General features: G+C 38.3%; 1 protein-coding gene across 1 annotated transcript; it reads left to right on the forward strand.

Annotated features, from left to right (window-relative positions):
• The first annotated feature begins 689 nt into the window (after window positions 1–689).
• LOC148059108 (uncharacterized) lies at window positions 690–1,793 on the forward strand. The gene has a single exon (XM_087782175.1). It carries the CDS (start codon window positions 791–793, stop codon window positions 1,778–1,780), a length of 990 nt encoding a protein of 329 aa, XP_087638301.1. The 5' UTR covers window positions 690–790; the 3' UTR covers window positions 1,781–1,793.
• The last annotated feature ends 10,370 nt before the right edge of the window (window positions 1,794–12,163 follow it).

A 12,163-nucleotide genomic window follows, 5' to 3' on the forward strand; every position in this document is an offset into this window, starting at 1 on the left:
CTTACACCCCAGCTCGGGCTCTGAGGTCTGTGGATCAGAATCTACTTATGGTTCCTCGCACACGGCTCAGGACCAGAGGAGAGAAATCTTTTCAGGCTGTTGCTCCTAAGCTTTGGAACGATCTTCTCTCTCTTTGCTCTTGATGGATCTACTGACTCCTTTAAGAAACACCTTAAGACATTTCTATTTGTTCAGGCTTTTCCTTGAATTTCTCGAACTCATGTGTTGTTCTCAGTATTAACTTGATCTTTAAAGTATGTACTTTTTTGAGTATTGTTTTGATTGTCTAAGCGCTTTGTGACCCTGGTCTCGAAAAGCGCTATATAAATAAATATTACTTACTTACTTACTTACATCCGATAAAGCCAACAGGAAGCAGACGCAGAACTTCCGCCTGATGTTATCGTCCTGTTCCAGCGATTGTGGGCGAGAAGCTGCTGATGGTGAAGAGATTGACATCATGAAGTCGCAGCAGACTTGACTCTCACTCACAGACGAAGACATGGCTGCACAGATCCTGCTGCTGGTGGCGTTCTTCTCCAACAACATCCAGGCTGAGATCCTCCAGAGACAAGGAGAGTCTCATCACTTCATCCTGAACAAAACAGCTCATGATGTCTGCTTGATCTCAAGATGGATCGGTGAGGAGAAGAAACTTCTTTGGAACTCTTCACAGCATCATAACTCCAGTCTTCAGAGAGAAGCTTCTTATAGAATATACCCTCTGAAGGTCTCAGACTCGGGTCAGTACCAAGAACAGTGCTGGACCCAGAACAACGTGACGCACGAGATGAACTCCACTCTCCTGGTTTGTGACACACGGAAGATGAGACATCAGCACAGGAACCCTTATGCTGGACAGACACTGGAGCTGAACTGTGACGGTGTGGGACCAAACCAGAGTGTCCAGTGGGCTTTAGGTCAATATAACCACAGAACAGGAAATATTAAATTAGCTTTGATCGATAATGAAACATCTTCAAAGTACAAACTTCTTCTGGGAATTGACCTACGTTTTATTCCGTTCTTTTATTTCTGTCTGGAGAAGAACCATCAGAGCTGTGAAGTACTGACACAGTTTGAGGTTAACATGCGGACGAGTTACATTCACAGGTTGGTGGGAGAGAGTCTGGAGCTGAACTGCTCTGACATCAGTGGAAACAAACCACATGTGTGGAGGATTAGTTCAGTGACGACCAATGAAGAGAGTCACAACTACACTCTGATGCTTCCATCACTGACCTTGAACCACACTGGTAGATACACCTGTGGTCAGAATAATAATGTCTACCTGATTGTGTGTCCGGAGTCTGATCCGCCTGCTGACGTGTTCTTCACTGGAGGAGAGAACTTGACTCTACGATGTGACTGGAAACAGCCTGATAAGATCTACTGGTTCACGAAGACAAACAGAACTGAAGGAAGAACATCAGAAGTATATGAAGGACAAGAAGACAGGATCATTTGTTCCGACACGAGCCTGATGATCACTAACATCTCTCTGGAAGACAGCGGAGAGTTCTGGTGTGCGGTTAAGAAAGACAAACGTTGTGTGTTCACATCTAAGACGCTTGTAATGCTTGGAGAGCCAGAGGTTGATCACCATCTAGTGCGGTCTGTGATGCTCAGTGTCGTGATGTTCATGACGTGTGTTGTTGTTGTTGTTGTTGTTGTTGTGGTTCGGAGGAGCAGAAGAGAGCAGCTCCCAGTACCTGTGGAGGAAGTGGAGATGTTGGAAGTGTCTCCTGTGACAGCAGACGTTCAGCCAGAGACTCTCTGAGGCGTCAACGTGATCCACGAGTGTTTTCATGAAATTTCTTTGACTGTTTGTTTGTAATCATTGTTTCCTCTTCAGTGTAAATAAAGTTGAACCCTTGACCTCCAATAAAAGACTCCAGTTTTCTTTGTGTAGAGATGAAGTCGATGAGTTTACGTCACTTATTGTTCTGCATTTTTTCTTCCTGTTTTCCTTCTTTCTGCTCCTCAGTCTGGTTCTGTTTCTCAATGATGTCTCTTCTTTTTTCAAACATTTTCTCCACAAAACAAGGTCAATAATCTCCTTTTTAATCTTCTTTCTGATCACATCACCGACAGCTTCAATCCAATAATGATGTATTTGACAAGAGAACACAGTGTTTTTAAATGTCTCCCACCTTTCTGACATTTCTACACTTTTGAACGCTTTTATTTTGTTACGTGTTCTGTTAGTTTGAAAATCTTTAACCGGAAGTTGAAGTCGTTGCTTTCGGCGCGAGGGTCAAAAGGCAGAAAAGGTTACTTTTACGAGCAGAAACACTTAACATGAGGTGAGAGACGAAGATGTTCCAGAGAATCCAGTGTCGTCGCTTGATAAGGAGAACGAAGAGGTTCATTAATTCTTTTGATAATGTTTTATCCTCTTCAAAGTCAAGTTCTGCTGCGTCAGTAAACATCAGTAAAAAGTGCTTTAAATCAAAACACTAGGTGACGATAAGGTATATTGAATATTGGGTATATTTGTTGTATTGGCGAGTACTTGACTCTGGTGTTGTGATACTGTAGGAACAAGGATATATTTGTAGTATTGTCGAGTACTTGACTCTGGTGTTGTGATACTGTAGGAACAAGGATATATTTGTAGTATTGTCCAGTACTTGACTCTGGTGTTGTGATACTGTAGTAACAAGGATATATGTGTAGTATTGTCGAGTACCTGACTCTGGTGTTGTGATACTGTAGTAACAAGGATATATGTGTAGTATTGTCGAGTACCTGACTCTGGTGTTGTGATACTGTAGTAACAAGGATATATGTGTAGTATTGTCGAGTACCTGACTCTGGTGTTGTGATACTGTAGTAACAAGGATATATGTGTAGTATTGTCCAGTACTTGACTCTGGTGTTGTGATACTGTAGTAACAAGTTTATATGTGTAGTGTTGTCGAGTACTTGACTCTGGTGTTGTGATACTGTACTAACAAGTATATATTTGTAGTATTGTCGAGTACTTGACTCTGGTGTTGTAGTATTTACAGACCACATGACTCTTGATGAAGTCGTAACTACTTTCATTTGTTTTCAAACCAAAATATGTCCAAACATCAGCTTTAAAAGCGGCTGGAGTCACTGTATCCTCTCGACCTCAGTCATCGCCAGGATTTATAGAGCTATAGATCTGCGTATGACGAAATCTAGCCATCTAGGTGCCGGAAGTTTTAAATACAACCAAAAAACAAAAACAAAGATACGGTGCTGTTGAATACCGATACAGTATCGTGGAAAAGAAAATCACAATATATGGCAAAATTATATTTTCTACCAACCGTACTAGTCAGTATTCCGGATACTTTATAACTTAATAATCTGGGTAGCTCTGCTACAGCAGCTCCTTCTGGGATTTGGAGGAGCGTGTTCATGCCAGCGGCTCGGTGGCGAGCTGTAAATCAGCCTTTAATATTTAAATTTGCGAAGAAGAAAGAGAGACTTGCTCTTTATATCGTCTTTCCCTCCAACTCACTCGCCAACTCACTCTGACGCCATATATCTCTGCGCATTATACCGAGGAACACTGTGCATAAATCATGGGAGGCCTCGGGTTCGAATCCTCTGTAAAAAAAACTTTATTTAGATGTTCGGAGAAAACATCAGGGATGGATATATGAGATGCATGAAGACGACCAGGTCCAGCTGAGCGGGCGATTCAGACGAGTGTCCTCGCGGATGTTCTGCAAAAGTTTTTTTTAAAAAACGTTAAGGTTTAGTGGAGTTTAAGGACGTGTTCGACGCCTGTTGATTGTGTTCGATAAATGTTGTTCCACCGTCACCTCCGGCACACGTTTGTCTGCCTTGTCTTTATCCATCCGTCGGGCCATCCTGGTTCTGCCCGACGTCTCCTTCTGACACCTCCCCAGAGAGTGGTCAAGGGGGCGCCCTGAGAAGGTCCACTAGTCCCCTCATATACCTATATGTGGATGGGCATAAGTTCTACTTTGAGTCTCTCTTGAATGACAAAGAAAAGTGATTCGGGTTAATTCGATCTTGTTCTTGTTCTTGGGATCAATAAAGTGCAGTCTAAGTCTAAGTCTAAGTCTTGTTATTTGGGTCAGGAGGTTTTGACCATAGATGGGTGTAGGAACTGACCGAGGCCACAAGGGGGAGTGTATAGTTATAGTATGCCGTCCACAGTAGTAGTTGCCCTCTACAAATCTGTGATGTAACTTATGAAATATATAATTCGGGGGTTGTCAAGTGTATTAAAACTTGATGGTAAAATACTAAACTAGTGTTTTGAGTGATATAAAATATACCGAACCACAGGTATTTATTTACATGTTCATGGAGGTTTGTGTTACAAAGCACTGCTTATTTTTTTTATCTGTCTTAAGAATGTCTGAGGAAGTCAAGACACGCGACGGGTTTAATCAGATAACAAGACAGGAATAATGCTAATCTTCGTTTGCTTCACTTAACAGAGCTGTGTCTCAAATCGCATACTTGCGTACTTAAACTTAGTATTTGTAGTGCATAAGTATGATATTTTTGATCCAAACAAACCGTGCTGCCAGCAGGTGTCGCTAGTGTTCCTACAGTTGGTTGAAACCATTGTTTGATAGAAGTAGAAGAAGAAGCTGTCGCGTTCTTTCCAGTTAGTTCGTAGCGGCAGAGTTTGATTTGAGACGTACTATCTGTGGAGAGTTTGTTACTAAGTAAGTAAGTAAGTAATTTGTATTTCTATAGCTCTTTTACAGACCAGGGTCACAAAGCGCTTAAACAATCAAAACAATATTCAATAAAGTACATACTTTAAAGGTCAAAATAACACTGATAACATAACAGGAGTTCCAGAAAATCAAGCCTGAACAAATAAAAACGTCTTAAGATGTTTCTTGAAAGAGTCAGTAGTACTAGTTAGTACGTACACTATCCTGATGCGGCACATTTGTTTCTTTGTTTATACTTTGTTCCTGTCTCTTGGATAATAAACGCTGGAATATAAAGATGCAACCAAAACAGCTTCACCTCAAAGTGAAAAAAGGAACATTCCATGAGAAGATTCTGTATTAAACTCCCCTTGCAAGTAAAAATTTGCGAATTTCAACTTTTTTTTATATAATTGTGGTTTAAAAAATGTATTGTATCAGTATTCAGTATTCAATTTGTAGTATCGTCACAACGCTACTTCCTATTGCCTTCCCAGCTCCAGATGGTCTCGGATAAGAGTTTGATGTTTTACCGTAACGTAGGAGCTGCTGAACTTTTCTTTCTGCTCTTCTCCGGGACCACCTCCCACCATCTCCCTTCTGGATTCCTGTGTTCAATAAGCAGAAGTTGCATTTGTATTTTTTTTTACCACCCGAACGTTTATTGCGCTTCATCCAAGGACTTTATTGCTCTCATGCAAAACAACGACTTGGGCCGTACTTTATTTGAAAAGTCTCAAAATTGAGTTATTGGTGCAGATGGAAGAGACTGAGTGGCGTCGTATCGATCTCGCCGCCGCCTCAACATTGATATTCTGAGAGGACGGCGTCTCCGCAGACATAAAAGAAGGACAGATGGACGGAGACCCGGAGAATCTGCCAGGATGATCTCATCGGTGGGTCCCTCAGTCCACAGTCGCTGCTCGGGAGACCGTTTGTTATTCCTGACAAAAAGATTCTTCGGAGTTTGTCGCCTCAGCAGGTTCTGCTGTTCTCATCATCAAATGAACCAACGTGAGAAGAAAAATATGAAATTAAACCTTAAATATATCAAAGAACATTAGTAAATTATAATAGGGTGAAATATGATGTATAAATGATCAACAACTTTTAAAATACCCGCAAAAAACCTAAGGGATCAAATGAATAAATAATGGCCGATCTGAATAATACTTTTAAAGAGTGATGGGAAAAATGTTAAGAATTCCTATTTATTAATTTATTCTTTATTTGTTCAATATTAATTTTATGTGAGTGTACATTTGAGGCAAATGAATACTTCAAAGTTTAAAATAAAGTGCCTCAAAAGTTATTCTTTAACCAGTATGTTATGTTTTGTATTATCATTTTAATCGAACACATCGTATATATTTAACACATCGTTTAGGCACCAGAGATTAAATGATGTTGTTTAATGAAAAATATATATTTTTGTTTAAATTAATGTAAAAACTTCCGCGTTTTAGCGGCTTTTCGGTGTTCAACCAATCAGCTCAGTGGAACCAGGTCAGCTGATCACTATCACCTGCAGCTGCGCCTGCACAACAATGAGTGTTTCTTCTGTTTTAACCTTCGCGTGTTTGTTTGAAATAAAACACAACAGGTATGTTTTTTCTGATATTTTACCTGTCATGTGTTTTTTTGAAATAAAACAAAACTGGTTTGTTGTGATGAAATAAACTTCTCTGTAAACTTCCTTCCGGTGTTAGCACCTATGCTAAGCTAACACAAGGACGTTTATTGATAATATTGCGAACTTTATGAAGTAAGTGAATCAATGTGTTGGTACTAAAGATTTTTAAATCACCATTTATTTTCAATTTCTCAAAATGTTAAGTTTTTTTTACTGATTTTTGTGTGTTGAATATAAGTTTTTCTTCCCATGTTTGTTGTTGGTACTTCAAAATTATTTCTATAATGTTGGTTTTGTGTCGTTTCATTGACATTTTTACGTTTTAATCCGACATTAGAGGTGAAAAAGAACACTGTACTGATGGATTAATGTGTTTAATTAAGTTTATATTTGGTTAAAATGCCCTCTTAGTTCCAATGAAACTATCACATCTGTGTAAAAGTATTAGATACTGCAGACTGAACGCTAAAGTTGAGTCATAGAAAGAAGACTCGACTGTCTCCTGGTACTAAATATGCTGAACTTTGCAATATTTCTAAATGGAAAAAACACACAAACCGACTTTTCTAACAAAATGTCACAAAGAAAAGTTTCTAATAAAATCCGTCTTCATGTACTTTTGAAGACAGTTTTTCTTTGTGTTTCTATAGGAGTTTTCGTTTTTTTTCTTCATATTTATGTTTAATAATTTCCTTTTTTCTCCTCTTGAAACTATTTTCCATGTCAACACTTTTGTTGAAATTAGTTTAAAAAAAATTAGTTTTTTGTATTTCTTTATTCATTTTTAAGAAAAGTCCAATTCCGGGCTTTATTTGTAAACTTCAAGACCTAAAGTATTTTCTAACACTGATACACTGTTCCTTTTTTTTTTCTCGTGCAGGTACTTGCCAATGCATTCAGAAGACGCCCCAGAAGTTCAGAGTCGGACGAACGTCGTGAGGTAGATCATCATCATTCACACACACTTGTCGAAGCTGCTTTTGTTCGCACACGTTCACAATGTTAACATATAATTCGGGAAATGATTTTATGAGTATCTTTGTCGGAGAAAACAAACGATCAATTCCAGGGAGAACGTTTGACAAACGGCAGCAGATGGAAGATTAGTCGTCGTGCAGCAGAATCACTGTGTTATCGTTCGACTTGATACTTTAGTGAGTTTATTATCGACGGGAGTGGAAGGAAAACAAAACTCTGGCATCTGTGGCTTTGTTTTTAAACCAGCATTAATCAGTCTTGAACTTGATTTACCCACAATGCCCAGTGTTTTTTAGCTCATTAGGAATGATGCGTTCAGGTGCTGCACGAAAGGTTCGGTGGTGAATATAAGAAGATGTTTCAAGCAAAAATAAAACTTCCAATCCAATTGAAACATGTATTTTTGGGTCGAGGATGGAAGATGTTCTGTTCGAGTTATATGTATTTGGACGTCGCTGACCCCTTCATGAACCTCACAGAAGTACGACCTAAATAAAGTATTTTGGTTTATCTCCGATTCGACCGTGAATGCTGGAGAATTGATAAAGGAGGGGAGGTTTGACCCGTCTTCATCCCCACACCCCAAAAAAAAAAAGACTTGTGAAAAGAAGGGATGATAAAGGAGGTGTATTTACAGTCACTGCAGAGTGATGTGAGCGAAGCAAATGCGTCGGAGTTTGTCGAGCATTATGACACACAAAAGGGAGCAGAACCTCCATATTCCGCGGGGATCACGTCGCCGGGAAGGATTATGGATCCGGGATATTCGAGCGGACGGACTTTAAACTTTATCCGTTTCCTCCAAATTGGCCCCGAATTTTGGTCGTCTGCTTCCACTCGAGGAAGCAAATGTTGCTGTTGCCTCGATCACTTCTGAGCAGAACAGTTGAAGTTAAGACACATGTTTGTGTTTCGTTTGTTTCAATCTCTCCTAAAATGGTTCGTTCCTCAAGAGCCTTCGTCGACTGGGAACCACTGGTTTAACTCTGGCGTCTCAAAAACTCCTTTTATTTTAAACTGTGAGAGAAAATCCATATTAATCTTCGTGTGGAAGTTTCTTTTGTGGCACGATTCTTTTTGAACTGGGTTTATTATGGGATTAAATCAGGATATTTAACATTTAAAATGTTGAATCTTGGATTTAATTTGCTGATTTTTCATTTAATTGTTTTAATAATTTGTATATCGAAACCGTTGCTTTATATATAAATTCAGTTACTTTTGACCATTTTCTAAATTGTTTAATTTTCTATACACATATAGTTTCATATTCTTATTCCAAAATAAATACATTTTATTAATACATTTTCTTATTTTTATTCGTAACATTTTAAATTCAATATTCTCAGGTGACACAATTATACCACATTTTATATTAAATTTAAAGGCTACGAATTAAAAAATAAGAAATAAATTCATTTAGAAAATATAGAAATGATCTTAATCAAATATAAAAATAAATAAATATTCAAACTTTTATTATTCAATGAACCAAAATTCAACATTTCAAGGTAGAAATTATTCCATAATTTGGTCCAAAATCCCCCCAAAATGTAAAATGACTGAAAAATCAACATTTTAAGATTTTCACTTAATGTTTTTAAAACTTTTCGGTGTCGATTTTCCAGCTTTATTTCTTTAGTTTACATGAAACATTTTACTTTTTAATTTTATCACGTCCATGAGTGATGCATGCGACGCTTGATAGTGACCCAAAGACCCCACGATCCCCTGGTCAGATCCCACCTGATCTTTTGGCTCCAGATCAAAGCCATGTTCACGTTGATGCTCTGGGTTTAAGATAAGATACGAAACTGTGACTACGGGTTTTCCTGAGACGCATTCTTATCTACCTTCCTAGGAGCACCTTAAGATCAAGCCAAAGATGCTTCGTAAGAAGCTCTTAGTGGACTTATGAAGTGGATCACATCTTGATATCTTAAAAAAAACACAGGGTTGTTCATGTAGTTGTTTTATATGTTGATCTTGGTTTATTGGATTCAAAACTGTTTCTCATTTCCTTTTAAAATTCCTACGCTCTTGAATGCATCATTGCTGTATGATAATCGGTGCAGAAAAAGTTGTTGTTTCCTCCGGTCTTGTGTTCTGTTGATTTATTGAAGTGCTTGAATGAAGAAGCATGAGTTTAATGTTGTTTTACGGATCAATTAGACTCACAAAGATGATTTATAATGTAGTCGTACTTTAAACTCGTATATTCTGACGATCACTGAGCATTTAGGCTTTTAAGAGCGACTCGGCTCCATCTTACGTTTACTTATTTAAAGATCTTCTTAAGCCAGGTCGACTCTAAGAGCTACTCTACGAGCGACTCTACGAGACGGTTTGGTGAATGTAGATTTGGTTCAACTTCTTACAGATTCTGGGCTCCTTGTAAGATTGAGTTCACGTCCCAACTCTTTGACTTCTGATCAGACAATCATCCCTGTCCCCCTAAGAAAGTACACACTGGTGGTCATCTTCCCTGAACCACCTCTGGTTTGATTCAGAGTCAAACATTGAAATGATGTGAGAAGCTGCAGCTCAGTAAGAGTTTCTCTCATATGTTATCTGTTATGACCGTTATAGAAACATTACTAGAGTTACTACCTTGATCATGTGATCTCTCTATTAACTATGAACGACAGCAGCTGCATTTGAGGGAGAGAGGGGGAGAGACCAGCGAGCTGCTCTCGACCTGACGTGTCACTTGAAGCCAGAGGAGATGGATTGTTGGGATGAATTCACGAGACGAATATAGACATAAACGGGTGCTAAGAAGGGTAATGAAGTGTCTGGCCGAGAGGATGAGGGTTCAGGTTCTGTGAAACATGTTGGTGAGAACATCTTATCGGGTTCATTTGAAAATACCGATAATTGCTCGTCTTCTCCTTGTGCCGGACTCTTGTGAGTCTCTGAGAGTCGTTCACGCTCGTGTTGCTCGATTGCAACATTCAAGAGTCGACACCCGAGTCAACATCCCACACTCGAGAAGATTGATTCTTGAATAAGCGGCTCAGTCGAGGACACATTTCACGAGTTGACGAACGAGTGGATTTATGTTCACGTGTCATTAGCGAAGGCATGGAACAAGACGCATCATCTCTTAAGATGATTTTTATTTCTCTTCCGTTTTCTTTGATGATTTCAAATATATACTTTTTATTTTAAAAAGTAGGTGTTTTTTTTAAAGAAGTTAATGATTTAATGTTTATTTCTTACTGTTGAAGTTGATTAGGTGTATTTAATGTTCAATATATGTATAGTTATTATATTTATTGATATTTATACATCGAAGAAAATAAATGTATTTTATTTTCGTGCTCTTGCGTCGTGTCTCGGTCTCGTGTGAGTCACACGCACTGATAAAGCAAAATACGTTGAATTTTCCACGAAATCTACATAGAATATCTTGATATTATCAAACATTTGTAGGAAATGCAAACATGGTTTTGACTCTTTTTGCAACTCTAAGATTGCGTTAATCTAAACATGAGTTTCCCTTTATCGGCAGTTATAAATATATGTTTTATAAGTGTGTTTATTGTATGTTATCTTAGTTTCTAGTAATAGTTTAACTGCATTTGCAGACAAAAAGATTTGAATTAAGTTTTTCTTACGTTAAAATCCCCATTTGTAGCTTTTATGTGTGTTTCTGGTTCCCCATGGTGTGGAAATGGTGGAACTGCAACGTTGTAAAAAAGGTTCTTCGGTTTAAAAAACTTGTCAAAGCAGATAAAAGTTCACTTTCTTGTTTTTATCTTCCTCCAACAAACTCTCAGTACTTCAAGTATGGAAGTAAACGTGTGCCATCAGACTTTGAATATGAATTTCAATAATTGAATCTTTACTTTTTCAATGCATAAATAAATTCAGTGTCAAACACAATGTGTGAAAACGTTAAATGTGAAAAGAAAATAAATAAATCAGTTTAAATAATTGTAAATATTCAATGAAATTTAAAGTGTAAAAATTCAAATGTTACAAAATATCAGTGTTAGAAAATTCCTAATCAAAGATGGCCAGCATTTCCATTCTAAACATGACTCATGACTGTTGAAAATTCATCTTTTCATCATAAAAAATGGTTTGAGCAGGTTAAATATTCATGGTTAAACCTTATTATATATATAAATGAGACTAAATCCACGACTATAAACTCTGTTGAATCCATGCGTCACAGGAACATTTATTTGTTCGCTCAGAACAAGACAAATCTGTGGATTTATAGAATGAAAGGTTTAAAAAAAACAACTGCACCTGCTCATTGACCTGCTAAACGACGACGACAACAATCCTAATTTCCTCTGAATCCAAACATGAGACTTCACTCCTCATTCTCCCGGCGTCGCCGGCGCTAAATGAGCCGAGAGGAATCTCATCATGTGGAGCGTCTGCTTGTTACCCCGGGCGTCTCCCCCGACCCAGACCCGCTCTTGAGCCTCCACAAATGAGCTTTTTATTCACCCATAATAAAAAAAAATAATAATAACAGCCGCACTGAATGTCAAACAGTGGAGCAACTGACGTGTTGGCAAACAAGAGTTCTGGTCACATCTTCCACTAAACGTTCTGGACTCGGTTCTCGTGATTTCCGTGGAAGAAAAACATGTAATTATTTCATGACCAGAGCTTTCGTCGACGCATGTTTAATGCAGGAGCTTGAAAGAGTTGAGGCGAGCGACGGCTCCATGAAGAGCAATTAAACGTCTTATTTTCTTATTTGAAAGAAAGATTATCTGAGGAAAGCGTCAACAGTCAAACACGACGCAGTCGGAGAAACCACTGATTTTTCAGTCGGGGATAATATGTTGTTTATTGTGATTCAAGTCAAAATGATCTTTTCTTAAATGACGATTCATTTACTGCTTCA

This window comes from Callionymus lyra, chromosome 19, assembly GCF_982586985.1.
Source record: "Callionymus lyra chromosome 19, fCalLyr1.hap1.1, whole genome shotgun sequence".
NCBI lineage: Eukaryota > Metazoa > Chordata > Actinopteri > Syngnathiformes > Callionymidae > Callionymus > Callionymus lyra.

Excerpts from the sequence above, each read along its gene's own strand:
- LOC148059108 (XM_087782175.1), top strand. The coding sequence starts at position 791 with ATGAACTCCACTCTCCTGGTTTGTGACACACGGAAGATGAGACATCAG.